General features: G+C 48.3%; 1 protein-coding gene across 1 annotated transcript; it reads left to right on the top strand.

Moving 5' to 3' along the window:
- The first annotated feature begins 1,610 nt into the window (after window positions 1-1,610).
- LOC132584238 (protein KHNYN-like) lies at window positions 1,611-24,499 on the top strand. The gene is made up of 7 exons (XM_060256057.1): window positions 1,611-1,907; window positions 5,445-7,267; window positions 14,544-14,674; window positions 16,151-16,247; window positions 20,108-20,215; window positions 21,505-21,606; window positions 23,037-24,499. Exons 1-7 carry the CDS (start codon window positions 1,689-1,691, stop codon window positions 23,365-23,367), a joined length of 2,811 nt encoding a protein of 936 aa, XP_060112040.1. The 5' UTR covers window positions 1,611-1,688; the 3' UTR covers window positions 23,368-24,499.
- Window positions 24,500-25,083: the final 584 nt, after the last annotated feature.

Here is a 25,083-nt window from a genome sequence, read left to right as displayed (position 1 = left end):
CGCCCGGAGAAATGCTGATCAGCACTTGGGGGTCAGGCAGCAATTTTTCTCCAGTTTGGCTAGGTTTTTTGTTATCTTCTAGGCTCGGAGCAGGGGTCACGGGGCATGTGTGGAGGAAGAAGTGTTTGTGAATTTCCTGCATTGTGCAGGGGGTTGGACTAGATGATCCTAGAGGTCCCTTCCAACTGCGATTCTGTGAAATAGGATATGGGTTGTAGAACCAACCAGAAATCTTAAAAAAAAAAAATAAGGGTGTTAGGCTGTCTTTAGTTCGGTTCGGCCTGTTCTCCGTTGACTTTAACCCTTTGGATTTCCCTCACTGCAAAATGTCTTGACTGTTAGCCTTTTGGCACAGGGTTCTGTCATAGATAAGCCAGCCCAGCCAAGAATTGCTCTCAGACTTTTCCCTCAGTGTTTAAAACAAACAACCTGAGTTTAATCTACATCCCATTATTTATTCTAAGTTCACTGGCCTTGGGGAGAGACAAAGATAGCAAAACTCTACAGCCTAACCGCTGAAAACATTAATCAGCAGTTTCTTTGACTTAAGTGTGTATTTTTTGTTTTGTTTTGGTTCTCTGCTGCCCTTAACAGTGAAACCCTAAATGGGTTGGCAGTCTGGGTCAATGCTGTAAGCACTGTAAACCACACAGATTATGGCAAGGGAGGATAGGAATTCTGTTAAATAATAATTTTTTTTAAAAAAAAAACAACCATATTTCAGCCTATGTACTTTCAAAGTTATCTTTATCATCACGAGGGCTCAGAAACCTGCTATTTTAAATTAAACAATTAGAAAGTAGGAAAGCTGAAATTTTGTGGAACGCTAAAGTATGCACAGCTCTAACCATAACTCGGTGCTGGTTATCCCTTTGCTTCTGCTTCCAGCCGTGTGTCTTGTCCAGTACTCCCTTTAAGCTGTGGAGACTTGCGAGCAAAAATTCTACTTTGTGAGCTACAGACATTGAAGTTGTGAGCTCCTGCATCAATTAGTTTGCTCTGGGGCCATTTTTCCTGAGCCAAGATAAAAATGTGTGAGCCGCAAGCTAAAAAAACTGTGAGCTAGCTCACACTGACTTAGCTTAATGGGAACAGTGGCTTTTCCAGTCTCCCACATGCTTTATGGTTTCCCTCACCTTCCTTTTCTTTTCCCACTTCCAATACAGAGTGTTGCAGAAGCAGAGATGCTGGTTTTCTGTGTATAGTGGTTAGAGTTTGGGAACAGAATCTGTGTGACCCAGGTTTGAACGGTCACACAGTTCACATGGCTGTTATGAGGATAAAGTGGAAGAGGGGCAAATGATATTGTAAGCAATGCGCCCTCTAAGCTGTGAGGTCTTGTGAGCAAGAATTCGACTTGTTGAGCTGCAAAAATTAGCTTCGCTGGGGCCATCCTGCCTGAGTGAAATGTGTAAGACGGAGGCTAAAAAACTGTGAGCTAGCTCACACTAACTCAGCTTAGAGGGAACACTGATTGTAAGCTGCTTTAAGTTCCCACTGGGACAGAGGCGGGGTATAAATATATAAATAAATAATTGCTAATTTTTTTAAAAGTGGAGGAACATGGGAGAGCTTTCCCCCCCCAACAAATCTCTCTCCCGCCTCCGCAGCTTGTTTGCCACACCAAGGCCCCCCGTTGTCGTAGAAACACAGTGTGACGCCACAACCAGAGGCTGCGATTTCCCACCATGCCGAGCGGCGGCAGGACCCTGGACGAATTTGCCGTGCCCGAGGAGGCGCAGGAGATGATGACGGTTCACCGTCCACGGATTGAGCAGCTCTTCAGGGTGGAGCTGAACGTCCTGGGGGTGCTGGAGTTGGCCCAGAATCCCAGCGGGGAGCCCCGGGGGGAGAGGAAGATCTGGCTGCAGCTGCAGGGATGTCGGGAGAACCTGCAGAGGGCGAAGGTGAGAGGGCTGGGATGGAGTGGGTGGTGATGAGTACAAATTATGAGCCGGCTCCAGCCAGCCTTTTCATTTAGTCTTGCCCAGAGCTCTCTGCTACAGCCTCCACCCCACATGACTTTTGTCCCTGAAGGTCCCATGACCCCCAGCGTAGCTTTTTTGGGTGGCCCAAGAGGATCTACCCTTCCTTTTTCCCCAGTGGAAAAGATGATGATGATATTTATACCCTGCCTTTCACTCTGAATCCTAGACTGATTTCCCACTCACCTTGTTTTGGTCTCATTGCCCCTTTTCCCTGCGGGACTGCTGCTGCTGGATTTCGCACAAGCTGCCCCAAGCTGGCAAGTTGCCCTGCTCCTTTTCAAGTTCCCTCCGCGGCAGACAGAAACCGGTTTTCACAGGATCCAGCCTGCTGCGGAGGGAACTTGAAGAGAGGCGGAGCAACTTGCTGGTCTGGGGCAGTTTGTGCGAAATCCAGCAGCAGCCCTGCAGAGACGAGAGTGAGAGCGGCATAAGTTTAGTGGGAAATCGTCTCAGAATCTCAGAGTGGTTTACAATCTCCTTTATCTTCCTCCCTTACAACAAACACCCTGGGAGGTGGGTGGGGCTGAGAGAGCTCTTCCAGAAGCTGCCCTTTCAGAGCTATGGCTGACCCAAGGCCATGCTTGCAGCTGCAAATGGAGGAGTGGGGAATCAAACCCGGTTCTCCCAGATAAGAGTCCACACACTTAACCACTACACCAAAGCTGACTGGATCTAAAATTGATTTCATCCCTATTAAATTTGTTCCCCTGTTCTCTACCTCTAAGTTGCCCAGGCAAATGTTCATCCTCCTGAAGACACGGTGACGCTTTGCACTCATTTCCTGAGCAGAAGCTGCTGCAAGTGATTTCTGTGGGGATACCACCATAAATAGCATCTCTGTGGCCAGTTCTTCCCCATAATGGGTGCTCCAGCAGCCATCGGTCGTCTCCCGCTAGTGATTCAGAAAGGAGAAATTAGGTGCGGCTCGTGCCACATAGCTGGTGTGTCTTCCTTATCACTGTGCTGGAGAACTTTCCTGTGAGGTTGTTGTTCCTGTGGCATTGCAGGTCCAAATGTCTGGTCTGGTCCTGCTCCGATCTCATTGATGATAAAACTGCAGCAAGCTTTTAAAGTGCTGAACGGAACAGGTCTGCTTGCAGAGGGGTATTATGGCTGCATTTTTGGGAAGGGGCTGGAGTGGTGGAGCATCCGCTTGGCATGCAGAAGGTCCCAGGTTCAATCCCCGGCATCTCTGGTTAAAAGGATCAGGTCAGAAGTGATGGGAAAGAGCTCAGCCTAGAAAAGGGAAAAGGATCTAGGTGTCTTAGAGGACAATATGCTGAACATGAGTCAACAGTGTGATGTGTTGGCTAAAAAGGCAAATGCAATTTTGGGTTGTATCAACAGAAGTATAATGTCCAGATCACGTGAAGTGATGGTATCGCTTTACTCTGCTCTGGTAAGACCTCACCTGGAGTATTGTGTTCAGTTTTGGGCACCACATTTTAAGAAGGATATAGACAAGTTGGAACAGCTCCAGAGGAGGGCCATGGAGATGGTGAGGGGTCTGGAGACCAAGTCCTATGAAGAAAAGTTGAAGGAGCTGGGCATGTTTAGCCTGGAGATGAGGCAGCTGAGAGGTGATACGATCGCCATCTTCAAGTACTTGAAGGGCTGTCACAAAGAGGAGGGTGTGGAATTGTTTTCTGTGGCCCCAGAAGGCAGGACCAGACCAATGGATTGAAATTAAAAGAGTTTATGGCTCAACATTAGGAAGAACTTCCTGACTTTGAGCCATTCTTCAGTGGAACAGGCTTCCTCAGGAGGTGGTGGGCTCTCCTTCCTTGGAGGTTTTCAAACAGGCTAGATGGCCATCTGACAGCAATGAGGATCCTGTGAATTTAGGGGGAGGTATTTATGCGTTTCCTGCATTGTACAGGGGGTTGGACCCTGGAGGTCCCTTCCAACTCTATGATTCTCTGAACCCTGGAGAGCAGCTGCCAGTCAGAGCGGACGATACTGACAGATCAGTGGTCTAACCCAATATAAGGCAGCTTCATTTGTTTTAGGTTTTTTTTCACAACTAAAGTATCTTTATTGGAAAACGAAATCAGAAACTACAAGGAAGGGCATAAACAATAAAATAAAATTTAAAAAAAAATCAATTGAAACAAGATATAAAATACATTAGATGTTAGATTGCCAAAACCACAATTTGTCCAGTTCTTTCGGAATTTCATCCTGTACAGTCAAATATTCCAGTATAGGGAACCAAACAGTTCTGAAGTTGAATGTGGGAGTTTGAGATTCCACTTCAGAGGGTCTGTCAATGATCTTAACCATAACATATAAGCTCCATAGCTTTTTATATCGTAACTGAACGTGTGGGTTTGATTGGCTTTTCCGCTGTATGGCTGTTACACTTTTCGCAGCATACAGGCAGCTTCCTTTGTTCATGTGGATCAGGGCGTGTTTGTTTGTTTTGGTTGCAAGAGACGCACGCACACATGTGACTTATACCAAATCAGGCCATTGGCCTATCAAGATCGGTATTGTCTACTCAAACCAGGAGCAGCTCTCCATGGTCTCAGGTTGAGGTTTTTCACATTACCTCATAAGAACGTAAGAGAAGCTATATTGGATCAGGCCAATGGCCCATCCAGTCCAACACTCTGTGTCACATAAGAGAAGCCGTGTTGGATCAGGCCAATGGCCCATCCAGTCCAACACTCTTTGTGGCCAAAAAACCCAGGTGCCATCAGGAGGTCCACCAGTGGGGCCAGGACACTAGAAGCCCTCCCACTGTTGCCCCCCTCGAGCACCAAGAATACAGAGTATCACTGCCCCAGATGTAAGAGCGTGAGAAGCCATGTTGGATCAAGCCAATGGCCCATCCAGTCCAACACTCTGTGTCACATAGTGGCCAAAAAACCAGGGTGCCATCAGGAGGTCCACCAGTGGGGCCAGGACACTAGAAGCCCTCCCACTGTTGCCCCCCTCGAGCACCAAGAATACAGAGCATCGCTTGCCCCAGACAGAACATATATGAACATATGAAGCTGCCTTATACTGAATCAGACCCTCAGTCCATCACAGTCAGTATTGTCTTCTCAGACTGGCAGCGGCTCTCCAGGGTCTCAAGGTGAGGTTTTTCACGTCTATTTGCCTGGACCCTTTTTAGTTGGAGATGCCGGGGATTGAACCTGGGACCTTCTGCTTACCAAGTAGATGCTCTACCACTGAGCCACCATCCCTCCCCAAAGAGTTCCAACGATAAACTGTGGCTAATAGCCACTGATGGACCTCTGCTCCATATGCTTATCCAGTCCCCTCCTGAGGTCTACCTGATCCTTTTAACTGGAGAAGCCAGGGATTGAACCTGGGATTTTTTTGCATGCCAGGCTGAGCCACAGCTCCTCCCTGACTCAACAGCTGCACTTCTAAAGTTGCTCTGGGGTTGGTTTTTTTTTTTTTTTTGGCTTTACTATATTCTGTGCTTTCTGCCTTTCCCCCCAGGAATACATCAAAGGCCTCTGTGCCCCGGAACTGAATGAGGAGGTTTGGTACCCTAAAGACATGCAGTGCATCTTTCTAGGGGCCCAAGGATTGTTCTTGAACTGCCTCACCCAAGGGACGTCCGCAGACCTCACTCTTCTCCGCCCTGGCTCGCTTTTGGTCTCGGGCTTGGCCGAAGCCTTTGTCATGGCCCAGAGTCGAATCCAGGATTTTGTGGAGAAATACGAGAAGAACCCCAAGCTGGATGAGGAGCGGGAGGCCCAGGTCAAGAGAGCCTTCCAGGAACTGGTGGAGGCGTACGATGATAAATATGCTATGGACCTCTTGATCCTTCCCACCGCACTGAAGGAGGAGTTGCTCAACTTGGTGAAGGAGATTCAGGAAGAAGAGAGGGAGCAGAGGAACGGGTGTTGGTCACCACCAGGATTTAGGCAACAGTGGGAAACTGAAACAAGGGATGGCAGTAGGCCTCCGGCTCCAGCTAGGCCTCAGAATATCTCTGGCGTGTCTGTGGGGCACAGTACAGTTCGAGGTCAAAGTAGGCTTGGAGACTCTGGCTTTGACTTCCATGAAGGCTTTGCTAGGCCTCAGCAATCTCTTCACAAGCCTCAAGGTTCTCCTCAGCTACAGTACTCCACAAGGCCTGGAGCTGACTTACCTTCCACGGTTGGTAGGCCTCAGGAGCAGAATTTGTCTCGGACCTCAAAGGTTGACTCTCCCAAAGGTTGCTCTGAGGCTAGGCCGCGAGACTATTTGGCAGGCTTGAACGGTCTACAGGGCTGGTCTGATGAGACAACCTCCCCGAGAAGAACACTTCCCAAGAGTTCCCCCCAGCCCATTCCAGTTGCTCCTCATAAGTCTCAGATTTTTTCTGGTTACTCAGGTCTTGCAGAGACTTTGGAGGGTCACTTCGAGGAAGGGAACCGTACTTTTCACGCAAGGGAAGCCAGCCCCGTGAGTTTGCCCGAAGAAAGCAGTGAGGAGGAGTTGTCCTCTTCTTCATCAGACACCTTGCTGTCATCAGGGATGGAGAAGGAGTTCAAAATGAGACTCAACTTCTTTAAAACCATGGGCTACGAGGAGCAGTTAGTCAAAAAGGTGCTCTTGGAGGGTGGGGTGCGGGAGACGCCTTCAACTATCCTGGATAGGGTCCAGATGGAGGAGGCAGGCTTGTCCAAGAAAGACGATGCCGGCCTCCTTCGACAGGAGCCTGGGGACACAGAGCGCTCTTCCCCTCCGCCGGAGAAGGTCCAGGACAAAGACGAATACCTCTTGGAAGTCATCAAAGCGGCGGTCGCTAACTGCGGCCACTCGCCCAGCAAGATCCCCACGGGAATACAGACGGGTGCCCCGTTGGCAGACCTGCTGAGGCAACTTAATGAAAAAGGCGAATGTCGAGACGAGGCTGAGGGGGCCATCGGGGCGTCTACAACAAAGGTGGAACGTGGAGGTATCCGTAAGGCGGCCCTCGCGAATCATGAAGAACCGTCGCAGCAGAGGCGCCATCAGGAGACGGGGAAGAACCGCGTGTCCCCTTTCTGTGAGGATGTCCGCACCCCACCCATAGAAGCAGGTGTTCCTGCTTCCTCTCCGGACAGGCCCCCCAACGCTAACCCCCTTCTCTCCACGTGGGGGTCTGAGGAGAGCCATTCAGCGGAAAGCTCTAGTCTAGGGCCCCTCGTCCCTGGTTCTGTTTCTACGGTGACTGGAGCCCAGCGCTTCGAAGAGGCGCTCAAGACTCAGTTCAAGCTCCTGTTGGCCAACACACCAGGGGAGAACAACCTACGGAGGGTCATTATTGACGGCAGCAACGTGGCCATGATGTGAGTGTGGGTTTTTTGGGGGGGCGGGGTGGAGGCTCAGAGTTTGTGTCAGCCTGTTCTGTTTGGCTCAGTTTGGTGTAGCGGTTAAGTGCGCAGACTCTTATCTGGGAGAACCGGGTTTGATTCCCCACTCCTCCGCTTGCAGCTGCTGGAATGGCCTTGGGTCAGCCATAGATCTCGCAGAGCTGTCCTTGAAAGGGCAGCTGCTGGGAGAGCCCTCTCAGCCCCACCCACCTCACAGGGTGTCTGTTGTGGGGGAAGAAGACAGAGGAGATTGTAAACCGCTCTGAGTCTCTGATTCAGAGAGAAGGGCGAGGTATAAATCTACAAGTCGCCTTCTTCTTCTTCGGTCTTCAGTGTGGGGCCCTGATCTGGATACCGCCCCAGACAAGCCCAGTCCCGTCGGATCTGGGGAGCTAAGCAGGGTCAGCCCTGATTAGTGCTTGGGTGGGAGCCCACCAAAGAGGTCCAGGGTCGCCACCCCAGAGCCAGGCAACGGCAAGCCACTTCTGAACATCTCTTGCCTCGAAAACCCTACAGGGCTGTCGGAAGCTGGCTGCAGCTTGAAGGGACTTTCCACCGCCGCTCAGTAGATGAGGTTAGTTTATCTACAGCGGTGGCTTGCAAAGCTGTACTCGTTGGAGGTCACAAATGGAAAACAAAGATATCAGGGGCAGCATTCTGCCATGAGTTTTGGTGAGATCTCCTGCGTTTCTGAGGGGGGCTCACTGGGCACGGCCACTGCTCTGTGTGAAAGAATAAGGTTAAAATGCTTGGGGCTCTTTAGCTTGGAGAAATGTCGACTGAGGGGTGACATGATAGAGGTTTACACAGGGGTGGCCAACAGTAGCTCTCCAGGTGTTTTTTGCCTACAACTCCCATCAGTCCCAGCCATTGGCCATGCTGGCTGGGGCTGATGGGAGTTGTAGGCAAAAAAACATCTGGAGAGCTACTGTTGGCCTCCCCTGGTTTACAAGATTATGCATGGGATAGAGAAGGTAGAGAAAGAAGTATTTTTCTCTCTTTCTCACAATTCGAGAATTTGTGGATATTCCATGAAATGGCTGAGCGGTTGGGTTAGAATGGATAAAAGGAAGTACTTCATCACCCAAAGGGTGATTCACACGTAGAATTCACTGCCACAGGAGGTGGTGGCGGTGGCTACAAGTATAGCAAGCTTCGTGAGGGGATTGGATAAACATATGGAGCAGAGGTCCATCAGTGGCTATTAGCCACAGCGTGTCGTTGGAACTCTCTCCCTGGGACAAGTGATGCTCTGTATTCTTGGTGCTTGGGAGGGGCAACAGTAGGAGGGCTTTGTGTCCTGACCCCACTAATGAACCTCCTAATGGCACTTGGGTTTTTTGGCCACTGTGTGACACAGAGTGTTGGACTGGATGGGCCATTGGCCTGATACAACATGGCTTCTCGTATGTTCTTATGTGACACATAGTGTTGGACTGGATGGTCCACTGGCCTGATCCAACATGGCTTCTCTTATGTTCTTACATTACACAGAGTGTTGGACTGGATGGGCCTTTGGCCTGATCCAACATGGCTTCTCTTATGTTCTTATGTGACACAGAGTGTTGGACTGGATGGGCCTTTGGCCTGATCCAACATGGCTTCTCTTATGTTCTTATGTAACACAGAGTGTTGGACTGGATGGGCCTTTGGCCTGATCCAACATGGCTTCTCTTATTTTCTTATGTGGCACGGAGTGTTGGACTGGAGGGGCCATTGGCCTGATCCAATGTGGCTTCTCTTATGTTCTTATGTGACACAGGGTGTTGTACTGGAGGGACCATTTGCCTGATCCAACATGGCTTCTCTTATGTTCTTATGTGACACAGAGTGTTGGACTGGAAGGGCCTTTGGCCTGATCCAACATGGCTTCTCTTATGTTCTTATGTGACACAGAGTGTTGGACTGGAGGGGCCTTTGGCCTGATCCAACATGGCTTCTCTTATGTTCTTATGTGACACAGAGTGTTGGACTGGAGGGGCCTTTGGCCTGATCCAACATGGCTTCTCTTATGTTCTTATGTGACACAGGGTGTTGTACTGGAGGGACCATTTGCCTGATCCAACATGGCTTCTCTTATGTTCTTATGTGACACAGAGTGTTGGACTGGAGGGGCCTTTGGCCTGATCCAACATGGCTTCTCTTATGTTCTTACGCGAATTGACAGAAACTCTAGAACAAAGTGGGAGCCCAGTGGCACCTTTAAGACCAAGAAAGTTTTATTTCAAAGCGTGAGCTTTCATGTGTGTGCACATTTCCTCAGATGGGAACTCAGAATGCTCCTTGGGTGCCTGGTAGTGACCTCCACTGGTAAACAGACAGGGGTTTCTCAGCAGCAATTCCCCCTCTAAGCTGTGGAGTCTTGTGAGGAAAAATTCTACTTTGTGACCTGCTGGCATTAAAGTTGTGAGCTACTGCATCGATCAGTTTGTTCTGGGGCCATTTTTCCTGAGCAGAGTCAAGAATGTGTGAGCCAGAGGCTAAAAAAACTGTGAGCTAACTCACACTAACTCAGTTTAGAGGGAACGCTGCCCAGCAGACAGATGCAGTGACAGTCTCGCCACCCCAGAGGGGGAGGAGGAGGCATGGCACACAAACAGAAAACTCCCTCACACTGCCCCTGACCTTGGTGGATTTGTTCTTAGTGAGGATTATAAGGACCAGCCATCCAAAACATCCTACTCTGGGCTTTGAAAACAACTATTCCAATTGTCACACAGAAAGGATGCACTCCCCCTTTTGATTCTGAGAGTGAAAACTCCCAAGGCCTCAGCTGTTCACCCTCTGGGTTCGTTCTGAGGTGTTCTCATGCTTAAGAGAGGCAGTTTGGTGTAGTGGTTAGGTGTACAGAGTCTTATCTGGGAGAACTGACTTTGATTCCCCACTCCGCCGCTTGCAGCTGCTGGAATGGCCTTGGGTCAGCCATAGCTCATAGCAGGAGTTGTCCTTGAAAGGGTAGCTTCTGGGAGAGCTCTCTCAGCCCCACCCACCTCACAGGGTGTCTGTTGTGGGTGAGGAAGGAAGATAAAGAAGATTGTAAGCCACCGCTCTGAGACTCTGAGATTCAGAGTGGAGGGTGGGATATATATCCAGTATCTTATTTTTCTTAAGTCAGTGTCCCAACACTCAGCTTAAGTGTAAATGAAGTTTATTGGCTTAAGGAGTCTTGCACCACATAAATCACTCAAATACAAACAATAAGCGTAAAACAAATAAACCTCACTGTTGCTATCTTTTTTTAAAAAAAACCTGCCTATTTTAGAACTTGCTGCCTTCAGTCATCTCTGAACGGCATTCTTCAGTCGTCCCGTCTTATCCATCCTTCAGAATATGGAACCTCTCCATGCTCATCTGGTGTAGCGTGGAATTATGCCAAGGAGAAAAGCTTTGTTTTTTTAAAAAAGAGGAGTCCTTGTGCGCCTTGGGAAGCCGTCTTTTCTAACAGGCAGCGCATCACCCAGCATCTCAGCAGCCAATCAGGGCCAAATTTGCATTTCAGCCATGAGGGAAAAATAAGGGAGGACAGATAAAGACTCTGTGAAGCCGTCTCGGGTAAGCAAAAACTACTCTTCAGGTGTTAATAGTCAGCAGAGAGAGCTAAGTGAGCCAGAATCTGCACAAAACTTAGCCTTCTGAGCCAAAGTTCAACCAGCTTATTAAAACCTAGAACATAGCATGTTAAGCTCATTACAAGGCTGAAGGTTGGAGCCACTGGACTGGAAGGAAAACCCACTTAGGAATAAAACAGGTCCTCTGAAATGTTACATAAAATACTTTTATAAACCAAGCTTTGATCATATAGAATTCTGGTTGGGAGAGACCTCCAGGGTCATCTAGTCCTACCCGCTGCACAATGCAGGAAATTCACAAATACCTCCCTCTAATTTCACAAGATTGCTGTCAGATGGCCATCTGGCCTCTGTTTCAAAACCTCCAAGGAAGGCGAGCCCACCACCTCCCGAGGAAGCCTGTTCCACCGAGGAACCGCTCTAACGGTCAGGAAGTTCTTCCTAATGTTGAGCCGGAAACTCTTCTGATTGGTTTTGGTCCTACCTTCTTGGGGCCACAGAAAACAATTTATGACTAGCTTCTGTGTGCTGTAGAGAACCTCCGCCATGGAGTATGTCTCTGGTAGCCCTTGCATGCCCGTTAGTGCAAGATCAATGTAATTCATCAACAGTGATACAAACAGAAGTGCTAGGGCAGGAGGAAGCAGACTCCTTGGCAGAGGCTGTCTAGCGTGCACAGAGCTTGTTGGTAGGATTCAAGTCCAGACCAGGGGTTTTGCTCTTTCACATTGAGTTAGGATGCTGCCACCCCATTGGCTCCTCTTGCCGTAAAATGTTGGATTGCAGACTTATACGCGAAGTGTTGCAGGGGTTTTATTTTGCCATCAAGTCATAGCTGAAATATGGTGATCCCGTAGGGCAGGGGTGTCAAACATGCGACGTGGGGGGGCCGAATCAGGCCCCCGAGCAATTCTCTGTCACCTGCTTCCTCCTCCCTCTCTTGCGTCCTTCTGCATCACAACTTGCTTTGCCAGGCTGTCTCAATTGCGCAGCAGAGCTACTGAGCCGAGCCTCTCTTCCTTCTGTTGGCTGAGGCTCAGCAAGCCAGTGAGGTGGATTAGGCCGAGTGTGTGTGTTCGTCTGTGTCCTTTATAAAGTTTATATCTCCCTGACCTGGCATTACATTTTATGACACATGGCCCGGCTCGACAAAGTCAAGATCTGGCCCTCATAGCAAATGAGTTTGACACCCCTGCTGTAGCGTTGTCAAAGCAAGAGACGTTCAAAGGTGGTTTGCCACTCCTTGTCTCCGTGGCATGACCCTGATAGTCCTTGGTGGTTTCCCATCTAAATACTGCCCAGGGCTGGCTCTGCTTAACTTCTGAGATGTGATGAGATTGGGCTAGCCTGGGCTATCCAAGAACATAAGAGAAGCCATGTTGGATCAGGCCAAGTCAGGGTATATGGAGTTGGGGAGTCAGTGTACCTTCTAAGCTGCAGTCTCGTGAGCAGAAATTCTACTTTGTGAGCTACTGGCATTAAAGTTGTGAGACGCTGCATAAATTATTGTGCTCCAGGGTCATCCTTCCTGAGCTAAGACAAAAATGTGTGAGCTGGAGGCTAAAAATATGTGAGGGAACACTGGCGGGGGTGGAAGTAGTGAGATCCAGGGCAAAGGTGACGTTGGCTTCTTCCAAACGATGGTGCGGACATCGGGAGCAAGACTTAGTGATGGGACCTGTACCTATCCCTTTGTCTATCTTGAGGGTGATTCCCCTCTCTTCTTTCCCTTCTTAAGTAGCAAGTATGCTTTAATAGCATTAGAGAGCCAGTTTGGTGTAGTGGTGAAGTGTGCGGACTCTTATCTGGGAGAACCGGGTTTGATTCCCCACTCCTCCACTTGCACCTGCTGGAATGGCCTTGGGGCAGCCATAGCTCTGGCAGAGGTTGTCCTTGAAAGGGCAGCTGCTGTGAGAGCCTTCTCAGCCCCACCCACCTCACAGGGTGTCTGTTGTGGGGGAGGAAGGTAAAGGAGATTGTGAGCTGCTCTGAGACTCTTCGGAGCGGAGGGCGGGATATAAATCCAATATCTTCTTCTTAGTGCTAACCATTGCTGATGCTACCAGAGAGCCAGTTTGGTGTAGTGGTTAAGCGTGCGGACTCTTATCTGGGAGAACCGGGTTTGATTCCCCACTCCTCCACTTGCACCTGCTGGAATGGCCTTGGGGCAGCCATAGCTCTGGCAGAGGTTGTCCTTGAAAGGGCAGCTGCTGTGAGAGCCTTCTCAGCCCCACCCACCTCACAGGGTGTCTGTTGTGGGGGAGGAAGGTAAAGGAGATTGTGAGCTGCTCTGAGACTCTTCGGAGTGGAGGGCGGGATATAAATCCAATATCTTCTTCTTCTTAGTGCTAACCATTGCTGATGCTACCAGAGAGCCAGTTTGGTGTAGTGGTTAAGCGTGCGGACTCTTATCTGGGAGAACCAGGTTGGATTCCCCACTCCTCCACTTGCACCTGCTGGAATGGCCTTGGGTCAGCTATAGCTTTCGTAGGAGTTGTCCTTGGAAGGGCAGCTTCTGGAAGAGCTCTCTCAGCCCCACGCACCTCACAGGGTGTCTGTTGTGGGGGAGGAAGGTAAAGGAAATTGTGAGCAGCTCTGAGACTCTGAGATTTGGTGTGGGGTACGGGATATAAATCCAATATTATCATCATCTTCTACCCAGATTCCTTTGTAACAACCCCATTTGCCTTGGTGGGGAGGGCGGGATATAAATTGAATAAATAAATAATAAATAAATAAGTGCCACATTATAGTTTCAAATTCTGGTTTATGTGAGGAACTGTAGTTTGCATCAACTGTGCCTAGTGTGGTTTACGTTAACTCTTCAACCATGGTTAATGCTAAGAAAAGAAGGAAGGAAGGGATTTGCTTTGGAAAGAAGTGGAAGAAGGAGTGTGCATCATTGAAGGTGTTTCTCCGTCTACTAGCAGTATATCATTATAAATATTATAGACATGGTTTGCTAGGACCCAAGATTAGATCTTAATCAGCCTTTCAAAGCCAATACAGGGAGAACATCTGTCTTTCTCTCTGGCTTCTAACTGCAGGCTGCCTTTTGCAGCCAGGTAACTAGTTAAGAACTTAATCATTAAGTAATTTTTGTTTTGGTGCTTGTAAGTTCTTTATGTGTATTCTGCTGAAAGGCTATTGAGGAAGAGTTCTTTTATATCTGCACAGGATCAAGGCAAAATTTGGTGCTTGGGGGTCAACAGTGGGAGGGCTTCTGAAGTTCTGACCCTGCTGGTGGAGGGCACCTGGGTTTTGGCCACTGTATGACACAGTGTGTTGGACTGGACGGGCCACTTGTCTGTCCAAAATGGCTTCTCTTATGTTCTTACGTCTGTGGCAGTGATGCTCTGTACTCTTGGTGCTGGAGGGTGGGGGGGCAACAATGGGAGGGCTTCTGGATTGCTGGCCCTGGTGGCGGTCCTCTGGATGGCACCTGGGTTTTGGCCAGTGTGGGACACACAGTGTTGGACTAGATGGGCCATTGGCCTGATCCAACGTGTCTTCTCTTATGTTCTTATCCGTGCTGTTAACCAGACAATGGCTCTATCTCATCCTTCTCCCATGTACTTCCTGTGGCACTTCCTGTTTTATTTGCTGCTTCCAGTGTTTGGAGTGATCTGTGGAATTTTAAGTGATTCTTACTTGGAATTGACTCCCACTTTTTGTCCTCATAGGCATGGCTTGAACCAGTTCTTCTCGTGCCGAGGCATCGCTCTGGCGGTGCAGCATTTCTGGGACCGCGGTCACCGGGAAGTGACTGTTTTTGTTCCCGCGTATCGGTTGGAACCGGATTCTAGTGTGAGAGGTGAGCTGGTACCTGATAAAAGCAATCTTAGTGGGTTAATTTCAGGACGTTTGATCTGTTACAGGGGTGGCCAACAGTAGCTCTCCGGATTTTTTTTGCCTACAACTCCCATCAGCCCCAGCCATCGGCCATGCTGGCTGGGGCTGATGGGAGTTGTAGGCAAAAAAACATCTGGAGAGCTACCATTGGCCACCTCTGATCTATTAAATCTGCATCCATTTGCATAGGATAAAAAGCTTGCTTTTTGTTAGAATGATTCACAGGCATATTAAACATTTTAGAAACATTTTGGCGGAGGCATTCCCTTTAATGTGAAGAAGGAAGTGTGCTCCTTCTAAGATGGGGCCAGATGCTTGCAGTTTGTAATAAATAGAGCAATTGACGCTTCTAAAAAGATTCTGCTGCCCAGTGAGGCGGGACACCTTTTTTAACTGATCAAAAAGCAATTGATTTAATTGAGAGCTAGTGTGGTGTAGTGGTTAGAGTTCTTGACTAGGATCTTGGGAGATCAAGGTTCAAATCCCCATTTGGCCGTGAGAACTTGGTGGGTGACCTTGGGTCAGTCCCATGCTCTCAGGCTTCACCTACTTAAATAGTGTTCTCTCGAGGATAAAATGGCAGTGGGGACAGGGCTTTTTTTGGTAGCAGGACCTCCTTTGCATATTAGGCCACACACCCCTCTGATGTAGCCAATCCTCCAAGAGTTTACAGGGCTCTTGCACAGGGCCTACTGTAAGCTCCAGGAGGATTGGCTACATCAGGGAGGTGTGGCCTAATATGCAAAGGAGTTCCTGCTTCAAAAAAAGCCCTGGGAGTATCCCCCTTGAGCCTTCTTGTCCAGGCTCCCATCCCTTTCAGACTTTGCTTGGCTTAGAAATCCCAAACGTGCTCCCATCCCTTTGAGCTTCCATCGATGGGCCTGGAGGACCCTTTGCCCCATGGGTAGTTGATACCTTGGTTGTTAGGAGGGCCCGCTTTGTTTGCAGCAGGAACTCCTTTGCATATTAGGCCACACACCCCTGATGTAGCTAATCTTCCTGGAGCTTACAGTAGGCTCTGTGAGAAGAGCCCTGTAAGCTCTTGGAGGATTGGCTACATCGGGGGTTGGGGGTGGCCTAATATGCAAAGGAGCTCCCGCTACAAAAACAGCCTCGGGTGGGGAGAATGTTGGAAGCCACTTTGATTCCCCACAGGGGAGTGAAGTCAATCAATCCATCAGTGGATTATGAGTTGGAGACCCAGAGGTGGATCCCTCCAGCTTTTCAACCTTGCCCCATTTTCTCCCTTGGTGCAGCAGATCCCGTGAAGCCCAGGGTAGCCTTTTGAGGTGGTCAGAGAGGACCCTTCCAGAAACGCTGGTTGGATCCAACCCCTAGTTAGGAATTGCCAGTCTGAACACGCAACGCTGGCGCCAGACCTAACGCCCAGACTTCTGCTCTGGTTCTTCCCTTTTCCGTCCCGTTTCCTGAATCGCAGAGCAACACTTCCTGTTCGAGTTGCGCGACCTGAGCATCCTCTCCGTCACGCCTTCGCGCAGAGTAGACGGGAAGAGCATCATGCCGTATGACGACAGGTGAGCCGCGGATAATTGAAAAGGTAGCCCATGGGATGGATATTTCCTGTGCCGCAGCTGGCTACGCACATGCGCTGTTCTCCTTGCGCTCACTCCTTTGCCATTGGCTCGCTTGCTGTGATGTCACAGAGCAGGTAGTGAAAGCTAAAAGTATTGAAATAGGTGGATGGTCACGTATGAAATGGAGCTCAGACTGTTAATGTGGGGGAAATGAAAGGTTGGTGTAGCCTAACGGAAAACAAAAAGAACTAAATACAAGACCTAGAGATGGGAGGGCGTTTCAGGGAGCTTAGGGAGGGAGGGAAGTTTAGTGTCTCCACCCAGAAACCCAGGGAATCAGGCACTGATGGTGGTTAAAACTGCTGCCAATTCACTGCTGACTCATGGTGACCCTGTAGGGCAGGGGTGTCAAACTCATTCGTTGGGAGGGCCGGATCTGACATAAATGAGATCTTGTTGGACCGAGCTGGGCTATGTGTGTACCTATTTAAGATCAGGTAGCAGAGATATAAATTTTATAAAGAACACAAACACAAATATATATTTTTTAAAAACTTAAAACATGCTTAAAACGTTCGCACTCATTGGTCTTAACGATGCTTTCTTTGTATTTCTCTCATGGGACCCAGGGAACTGGGCAAAGGAAGCTCTGGCTCTTTCCTTCCTTCCTTCCTTCCCCAGGGGGCTGGGGGGGGGCGGGGAGCCTCAGCCAATAGAAGGAGGAGAGGCTTGGCTCAGTAGCTCTGCTGTGCAATCGAGAGAGCCTGTCAAAGCAAACTATTCCTCCCCAAAGGAGGAGTCTCAGTCAATGGAGAAAATAGCGGTTTTGCTCTGTAGCTCCTGTGCAATTGAGCAAGCCTTGCAAAGCAAGCTGTTGTGCAGAAGGAAGCAAGTTAAAGGGAGAAGGAAGCAGAGGACAGACAGTTGCTCGGGGGCCTGATAGGAGCCCCCGGGGGGCCCGATTCGGCCCCCAAACTGCATGTTTTGACTCCCCTGCTGTAGGGTTTTCAAGCAAGAAAAGAACAGAGGCGGCTTGCCATCGCCTGATTCTGCGTAGTGACCCTGGACTTCCTTGGTAGTCTCCCATCCCAAGTGCTAACTGGAGCTGACCCTGCTTAGCTTCCCAGATCTTGATGTTTTTTGCCTACAACTCCCATTAGCCCCAGCCAGCATGGCCAATGGCTGGGGCTGATGGGAGTTGTAGGCAAAAAAAACCATCTGGCGAGCCAACGTTCCCTCCCCCTGGGCTAGCCTGAGCCATCCAGATCGGGGTCAAAGTACTTGATATCAAATCCCACCCTGCTAGAAGCAACCAAGCTGTTGATGATTCACGGCCTCCCTTTCCCAGGGCTGGGCATTCCTTAACAAAGCTGCGAAATGCTCCCAACGTTTCCTTTTTTCAGCTGTACTTTGCGTACTTTTTGAGTAGACCCAACAGAAACATATCACATCTTTACAGCTTTTTTTGCCCGACTCCGGAGTGTCCCTGGGGTTTTCCCCAGGCTGGGCTTTCCAGGTTGCCAGGCACTGTGGCAAAGTTTTCGTGAGGTGTTCATGAGCGAACAGGCTTGGCCCAGAAGCAGGAAATTACTCTCTCGGCAGGCGGGGTGTGTGTTTTGAGGACTGAGTCACGGAGGCTGACAGAATGTACAGTCGAAGGGGGGAGAGCACAAACAGAGGAACAGAAACTGATCGTGGGCAGACAGAGAGAGAGAGAGAGGAAAAAGAAGGCTCCAGTTAAACACCTGACATTATAAACTGGAGCTAGATCAAGATGGGTAGCCATGTTAGCCTGTCAGAAGACGACAACATTGGATTTGTATCCTGCCCTCTGCTCTGAATCTTGGGGCCTCAGAGTGGCTCGCAGTCTCCTCTACCTTCCTCCCTCACAACAGACACCCTGTGAGAGGAGTGGGGCTGAGAGAGCTCTCCCAGAAGTTGCCCTTTCAAGGACAACTCCTACGAGAGCTATGGCTGACCCAAGGCCATGCCAGCAGGTGCAAGTGGAGGAGTAGGGAATCCAACCCGGTTGTCCCAGATAAGAGTCCGCGCACTTCACCACTACACCAGTTTACAGCAATAGAAAAGAGCAAGTGGCGCCTTAAAGACTAACAAAATCTTGTGGCTCACGAAAGCTGCTACCCTGCCACAAATTTTGGTAGCCTTTAAGGTGCCACTGGACTGTTGCTTTTTTCTGTTGCCCTAAACTGGATTTGTTTTGAAATGTCCTGACCTGGACGGCCCGCTCTTGTCAGATCTGGGAAGCTAAATAGGGTTGGCCCTACTTAATCTTTGAAAGGGAGTCCACCAAGAAAGTCCAAGGTTGTGACATACAGGCGGGCAATGGCAAAACCACCTCTGCTTCTCTACTGCTAAGTCGGCTGCTACTTGACACACACTTTTTTTTTTTTAATATTTTTATTAACTTTAAAAAAAATTACAACCTGTTAAACAAAAACCAACAATCACCTGTGGCTGTTAAACAAAAACACCCTCCTGATTTTTAGTCAGTTAATAAATATCCATTACAAAAATATCTTCTCTAATTATGTCAAGAATAAAGATACCATTTGTTGATCATATTTGGAACTTCACCTTGAGGGATGAAATAATATGAAAATTAGAAACCAGATCTGAGTTGTGTAGAGGTGTAGGAAGTACGATAAAAAAAAAAAAGCTGTATTTGACAAATGGAATCGATGGAGTTGAAAATATGATGTCAATAGATAGAAGGAAGACTAGAATGTAAATTGCATAAGATACATAGTATGCGTATGGTAGGATATATATGTAACCAGTGGGACTGTAGTAAAAGAAAAATGGAATATAAGAAAGTAGGATTATGGAACAAGAAAAAGGACGGAATGTGTTGTAAAGGAAATGGATATGTTCTCTCTTGCTCCAGTTCATGTTGTTATTTCTTTGTTTATTTTTTTCTGTGCGATCTTTTATGTAATAAAATGGAACAAATCCCCCCCCCCCAAAAAAAGAGAGATTAAATAATCTAATATTGGATACCATATAGCTTCAAAATTTGTATTTTGAGTTATATTTGATCAGAGTTTTAAGTTTGCAGTGATTTTACTCAGAACGTATACATTCCAGAGCTTTCTGTGCCAGAGGTCAATTGTAGGTGTTTGTCCTTCCATAACAAAGCTATCGTAGCTTTTGCAGCATACAACAAGGTTGCTGTAGTCTTGTTTACGTACAGGAACGTTTTTAAAGGCCAAGGGCAGTGGATGACACTTTCATTCTGGTTTGGAAACCGCGTTGGAGGCTGCTTGGCAGGTATTTCTCGTGAGGTGAACGAAGGTGGACCAGGTTCTCCTGAAAGAGAGCTTGCCCAACAGTGCTTATAGGAAAATAAACACAGGAAGCTGCCTTCTACTGAATCAGACCATTGGTCCATCAGTCAAAGCTGTCTGCTCAGACTAACACCTGTTCTCCAGGGTCTCAGGTGGAGGTTTTTTACGGCACTCACTGCCAGATTTTTTAACTGGAGACTCCGGCCCCTCTCAAAATGTAGTTGTCATGACCAGCTCCTGAGGCGATCTCTGGTATGCCCGTTGAACATGCTGTGACAGGACACTGTTGAGTTGTGGGGTGCCCCTTCCATTCAGGTGGGACACCAGTGAGGCCCAACAGCCTTCGTCAGCCCCCAGAATTAGCTGAGCGTCCATCCTGAAGTGCGTCCCAGAATCCTTTGCAACAACACGTCCTCCTGTGGTGGAGGCATCAATGCAGAACAGGGCTCCTCGCCACAAATTGTTTGCAAACTGCCCAAATGGCAAAGGTCTTGTTGATATCTCTTAATTGTAGTCTCTCTTTTCATCCCTCTCTCTCCCCACCCACCTTCCCAGGCTTATGCTCAAATTGGCCGAAGAAACCAACGGGGTTATCGTCACCAACGACCAATTCCGTGATCTTGCGAAGGAATCAAAAAAATGGATCCGAATAATCAAGGAGAGGTGAATTGGAGCTGGAAGGGGCTTCAGTAACCCTTTTGAGATGTTTGACTTGCAGCCTCAACCGTGTTGGATGGAATTTTGGTTTCCCTCAGAAGTTCAGCTTAGGGATTGATTGGATCAGGGAGACGGAAGAATTGCAGATTTCTAGGCTGCAGGCCGATCTGCATGTTCCAAGAAAGACACGTGGTACAGTCTTGACAGTGAACCTTGTCAGAATGCTGGTGGATATTGTGGGTGTATCACACTATTGAATCATCCTACTCAAGAAACCCCTCCCCCCAACACAAACTTCCTGTCAGTTGAAAGCCAGAAGGCATTGGGGGAAGAGAGACAGTGCTTTAATTATGTGAGTTTTCTTATGTCACATTTACGTAAGCACTCATGGTGACCCCAGCAAGGGGCTTTCTCAAGGCAAGTGAGAAGCAGAGGTGGTTGGCCATTGCTTTCCTCTGCAGAGTTTTCCTTGGTGGTCCCCCCTCCAGCTACTAACTCTGCTAGTAACTTTCAAGATAGGACTATACCAGGGGCAGCCAAACTTAAAAGCCATATAGAATAGACAGCAGATATTTGAGAGCCACAAGACATGAATGTCAGATGTTTGAGAGCCACCAGACAGGAAGGAGGAAGGGAGAGGGAAAGAAAGCAACTTTAAAAGCATTTCTCAAGCCAGTGGCTTGGCTTGGAGAAGCGATTTAAAGAGACAAGGGCCTTCTCCAAGCTGTTTCCATTTCCCATCTAGAACAAGGTTGCCAAAGGATCGGGAAGCCTCAGTAAATGGTTGTTGGGGGCACCATTCAGTTTGACGGGTCACCGCCTCTGCGGGCTGCCACGAAGGGCAGAGTTCAGCCCAAAGATCCCTGGCCCTGGTTCGTGTGGTTGACACTTCCTGTTTCTGCCTAACTGCAACCATTGAGTAGGAAAAGGGGTGTGGAGGCAGCACAAACCTTTTGGGTATCAGCAGGTATTTTTGGCATCAACATGTTAAAGGAATAGGAGCAATTACAAGACTGGGAGTACGTGGAAGGGCTGTGGCTCACTGGAAAAGCTTCTGATTGGCATGCAGAAGGTCCCAGGTTCAGTCCCTGGCAGTTCCAGTTGGAGAGGACCAGGCAGAAGGTGATGTAAAAGACCTCAGCCTGAGACCCTGGAGAGCAGTTGCCAGTCTGAGTAGACAGTTCTGATCTTGATGGACAAAGCAGCTGATTCAGTAGAAGGCAGATCCACGTGCGTGTTCATGTGTGAGACCGTGTGACATTTCTGGGTTGTTTTGTTTTGTTTTCCCCCGCCAGGGTGCTGCAGTACACTTTTGTGGAGAACATTTTCATGGTTCCTGATGACCCGTTGGGACGAGGTGGACCCACCTTAAAGGAGTTCCTGAAGAAAACCCCCAGGTATCCATCCACAGTGGGAACAAGACTTTTGACTTGCACTGGGGGCGATTCATTTTTGAATGGAAGAGGAAGCAGTTCATCTCGAGAAGGCAGAACAATCTATCCCTTTTTAAGAAAAAAGGTGGCTGGGAAATCTGTTTTAACCATTAGGACGGGGTGGCCAAAACTGCGGCCCGGGAGCCACACGTGGCTCTTTCACAAGTGTTGTGTGGCTCTCGAAGCCCCCCACTGCCCCATCAGCCAGCTTGGCAAAAGGCAGTTGTCTCTTTTAATCACTTCTCCAAGCTAAACCAGCCTACAGCTTGGAGAATGCATTTAAAGTTGCTTTCTTTCCACCTCTCGCCCCCATAGGTTGACTTCCTTCCGGTTCTCAAACATCTGATTCTTATTCTGTGTGGCTCTTAGGTTATGCAGGTTTGGCCACCCCTTCATTAGAATGTTGCAACTGCTCCACCTCTTGGCCAACGCAGAGAATTTCAGCCTCAAAATCGAGGCTGACGTGAACTCAAGTATTCAGGCAAATTCTATGTAGTTCCTATTTCCTTGCCCCCCCCCCCCCCCAAAAAAAAAAAAAGTCCTGCAAATGAGATACTAGCCCGCTTGCTTACAAATAGGGAGGGACAGTGGCTCAGCGGTAGAGCATCTGCTTGGTAAGCAGAAGGTCCCAGGTTCAATCCCTGGCATCTCCAACTAAAAAGGGTCCAGGCAAGTCGGCGTGAAAAACCTCAGCTTGAGACCCTGGAGAGCCGCTGCCAGTCTATTCTGACTTTGATGGACCCAGAGTCTGATTCAGTAGAAGGCAGCTTCATATGTTCATATAGCATTTCCTTAAATTGCTCATATGTGTAGTGTGTTTGGATGAAGAATTTCTGTGTAATCAGCTAGAAACAGTTTACTCACGAATGACTAGATGAATGGCTGCCTTCGGCCCGATTGGAGACAATTTAAGATAATATAGTACAGGGATGGAATTCTAGCAGGAGCTCCTTTGCATATTAGGCCCCTGATGTAGCCAATCCTCCAAGAGTTTACAAGGCTCTTTTTTGTAAGCTCTCAGAGGACTGGCTCCATCAGGGGTGTGTGGCCCAATATGCCAAGGCGCTCCTGCTAGAATTCCCCGAGTACATCCAATTATAATTTTTAAAAATTCAGCAGAAAACATGCTGTGCCGAATCTGGCAAGTTAATATTTCAGTGTCTTTAAAGGGCACCAACGAGACAAAGTTTAAGTTTCTCTTTTTTTCGGACTCCCATTATATTTTTTTTCAGAATCCATTTTTTTTTAAATGATATTTCAGGTTTAGGTTTCGAAACGTCGGCCGATGTTGACATTTGGCAAAGTTCAGTTCTCAAGACACGGAGACTGTAACTTAATTCCCGCTGTGGTCAAACCAGATAGCGAACTTTGCACCCTTTTGTTTCCATTTGCAGGACCAAGTCTGCCAAATGCCACACCTTTGCCGGCCGGGCGACTCAGGCGCCAGTACCTGTTCATCCTACTTCGCAGACCGAGGTCCTTCGCTTCCGAGACAGATGGCCGACGAGCGGTCCGGCCGGGGATCAACAGAGGAGGCTTCAGGAAAACAGAGCTGACCAAGAGAAGGAGACAATTCGGTCTGGAGCAGAGACGGACCGGCTCAGGAGAGAACTTCTGGAGATCTTTGTAGATCAGGACAAGAAAATTGATTTTGTTCTGCATCGGAATCCTTGCAGCTGCGATCTCAACACGCTTTCTGATGCAGTTCTTAGCCTTGGTTTCTGAGCCACTGAACTTGTTTTAACCCCCCCCCCCTTTACTGAACTTGTTTTAACCCCCCCCCTTTTTTTTTACACAAAGGGGTGCATTAATGGAATTCTTTCCTGGATGGACTTGAACCTCAGATCTCTGGTGCCAAAAAGGTCTCACCGTGTACTGGCGTGACAAAGGGCCCGGGAGAAATTCTGCTCTGCAAAATTAATTTCTCCTGCTGATGTGAACATCCCTTGGCCTTCCCCATCGGAAGTCTGGACCAAAGAGCTCCAACCCACCCTGAAACTTGCCAGTCGTAAAAGCGCTCCTCTTAATTTTGACCAAATGGAGCTGCTTTCTGGCACTCAGTCCCAAGCATGTGGACCTTGCAGTGGAAAGTCAGGGTTAAGCTACCGTGTTGCCGTATGTCCAGTAAACGGCCAGCCAAAGGTGTGTGAGAGAGCAATACTCCCACAGTACCCTCTCCCTTTCTCAGGGCGTCCCTCCAAATTGTGAAATGAAAACTGACTTCCATTTCACAGCTGTCATTTCCCAGGGAATTCTGGAAACTGCTCTGCAGGAAGGTTTTCTAACCGCATTCTCAAGCTAGAGGCCACGACAGATACATCGATTCTAGACCAGTTCCAAGAATGGGAGGAGTTGTAGCTTCTTCAGCAGGTCAAAGTAAAGACTGTTTTTGGATGTTTTCAGCCTTCATTCTCCAGATTCAGGAAAAAGGCTCCCTGTGGTAGAAAAGTAAGGAAATTGGAAAGCAACATTTTGGATAACGCTTCTTTGGTTATCCCCTCTCCAAACTTTTGAGAATGCTAATCTGCCAATGCTCTTCATTTTTCTATATTTTTTAAAAAAACGGCTTCTTCATCGTTCAACACGCATTCCAGTTTTTAAGGTTTTATTTTTGTTCCTGTTTTATGAATTTTTTTTAAAACCCCTTCCAAATTGCAGAGCATTTTTACCCCCCTAAAAAACCCCACGCCAAATTATTATTTTTTTAAGAAAAATTCCCCTCCCAAACTATATTGAAAGGAATATTTTATATTCTCTTTGAACAAAAAAATGCTCACTTTTTTTCCCCTTTCGCTTTTAATAATTTAAAAATGGAACTGATTTCAAGGGTTCGTAATAAATCTGTGTGTTTACTGACCAGTTTTGTCGATTGCGGGAAAAGGCGGTTTCTCAGATACGCAAACGTAACGTAAACAGAGGCCAGTGTGTCACCCGTGCTGACGCTCTGATGAACCTTTCATGCCATGGTGTTATCCTGAAGCCAGAACTATGTCTGATAAATCAGAGGCGCTGACAACCCTACTTCTCGTTAATCCCAGGATAACAGATCATGTGGACGGTATCTCGAGCGATCTTACATTAAGATCAGTGTTCCCACGAAGCTGAGTTAGCGTGAGCTTTTTAGCCCCCAACTCGCACATTTTTGTCTTAGCTCAGGAAAGATGACTCCAGAGCACACTAATTTATGCAGGAGCTCACAACTTTAATGCCAGTTAGCTCACTCACAAAGTGGAATTCTGGCTCACAAGACTCGGCAGCTTAGGGGGAACATTGGTTAAGATGTGGGCAAAATGTACAGTTATCTGAAAAGCACCCTGTAGAGCAGGGGTCCTCAAACTACGGCCCGTGGGCCAGATGCTGCCCGCTGAGGACGTTTATGCGGCCCGCCGGGTTATGGCAAAATCAGACCGGAAGTGACGTTCGACCTAAACTCGCGTTAGC

The sequence above is a fragment of the Heteronotia binoei genome, chromosome 15 (assembly GCF_032191835.1).
Source record: "Heteronotia binoei isolate CCM8104 ecotype False Entrance Well chromosome 15, APGP_CSIRO_Hbin_v1, whole genome shotgun sequence".
In the NCBI taxonomy this organism is placed as follows: Eukaryota; Metazoa; Chordata; class Lepidosauria; order Squamata; family Gekkonidae; genus Heteronotia; species Heteronotia binoei.
The sequence above is the reverse complement of the archived record's forward strand: the minus strand, read 5'-3'. Positions and strand labels throughout refer to the sequence as shown.

Coding starts and splice junctions, on each gene's coding strand:
- LOC132584238 (XM_060256057.1), top strand. CDS start 1,689: ATGCCGAGCGGCGGCAGGACCCTGGACGAATTTGCCGTGCCCGAGGAG. Junction 20,216..21,504: donor ATCCGAATAATCAAGGAGAG/GTGAATTGGAGC, acceptor TTCCCCCGCCAG/GGTGCTGCAGTACACTTTTG. Junction 21,607..23,036: donor TTCCTGAAGAAAACCCCCAG/GTATCCATCCAC, acceptor TTCCATTTGCAG/GACCAAGTCTGCCAAATGCC.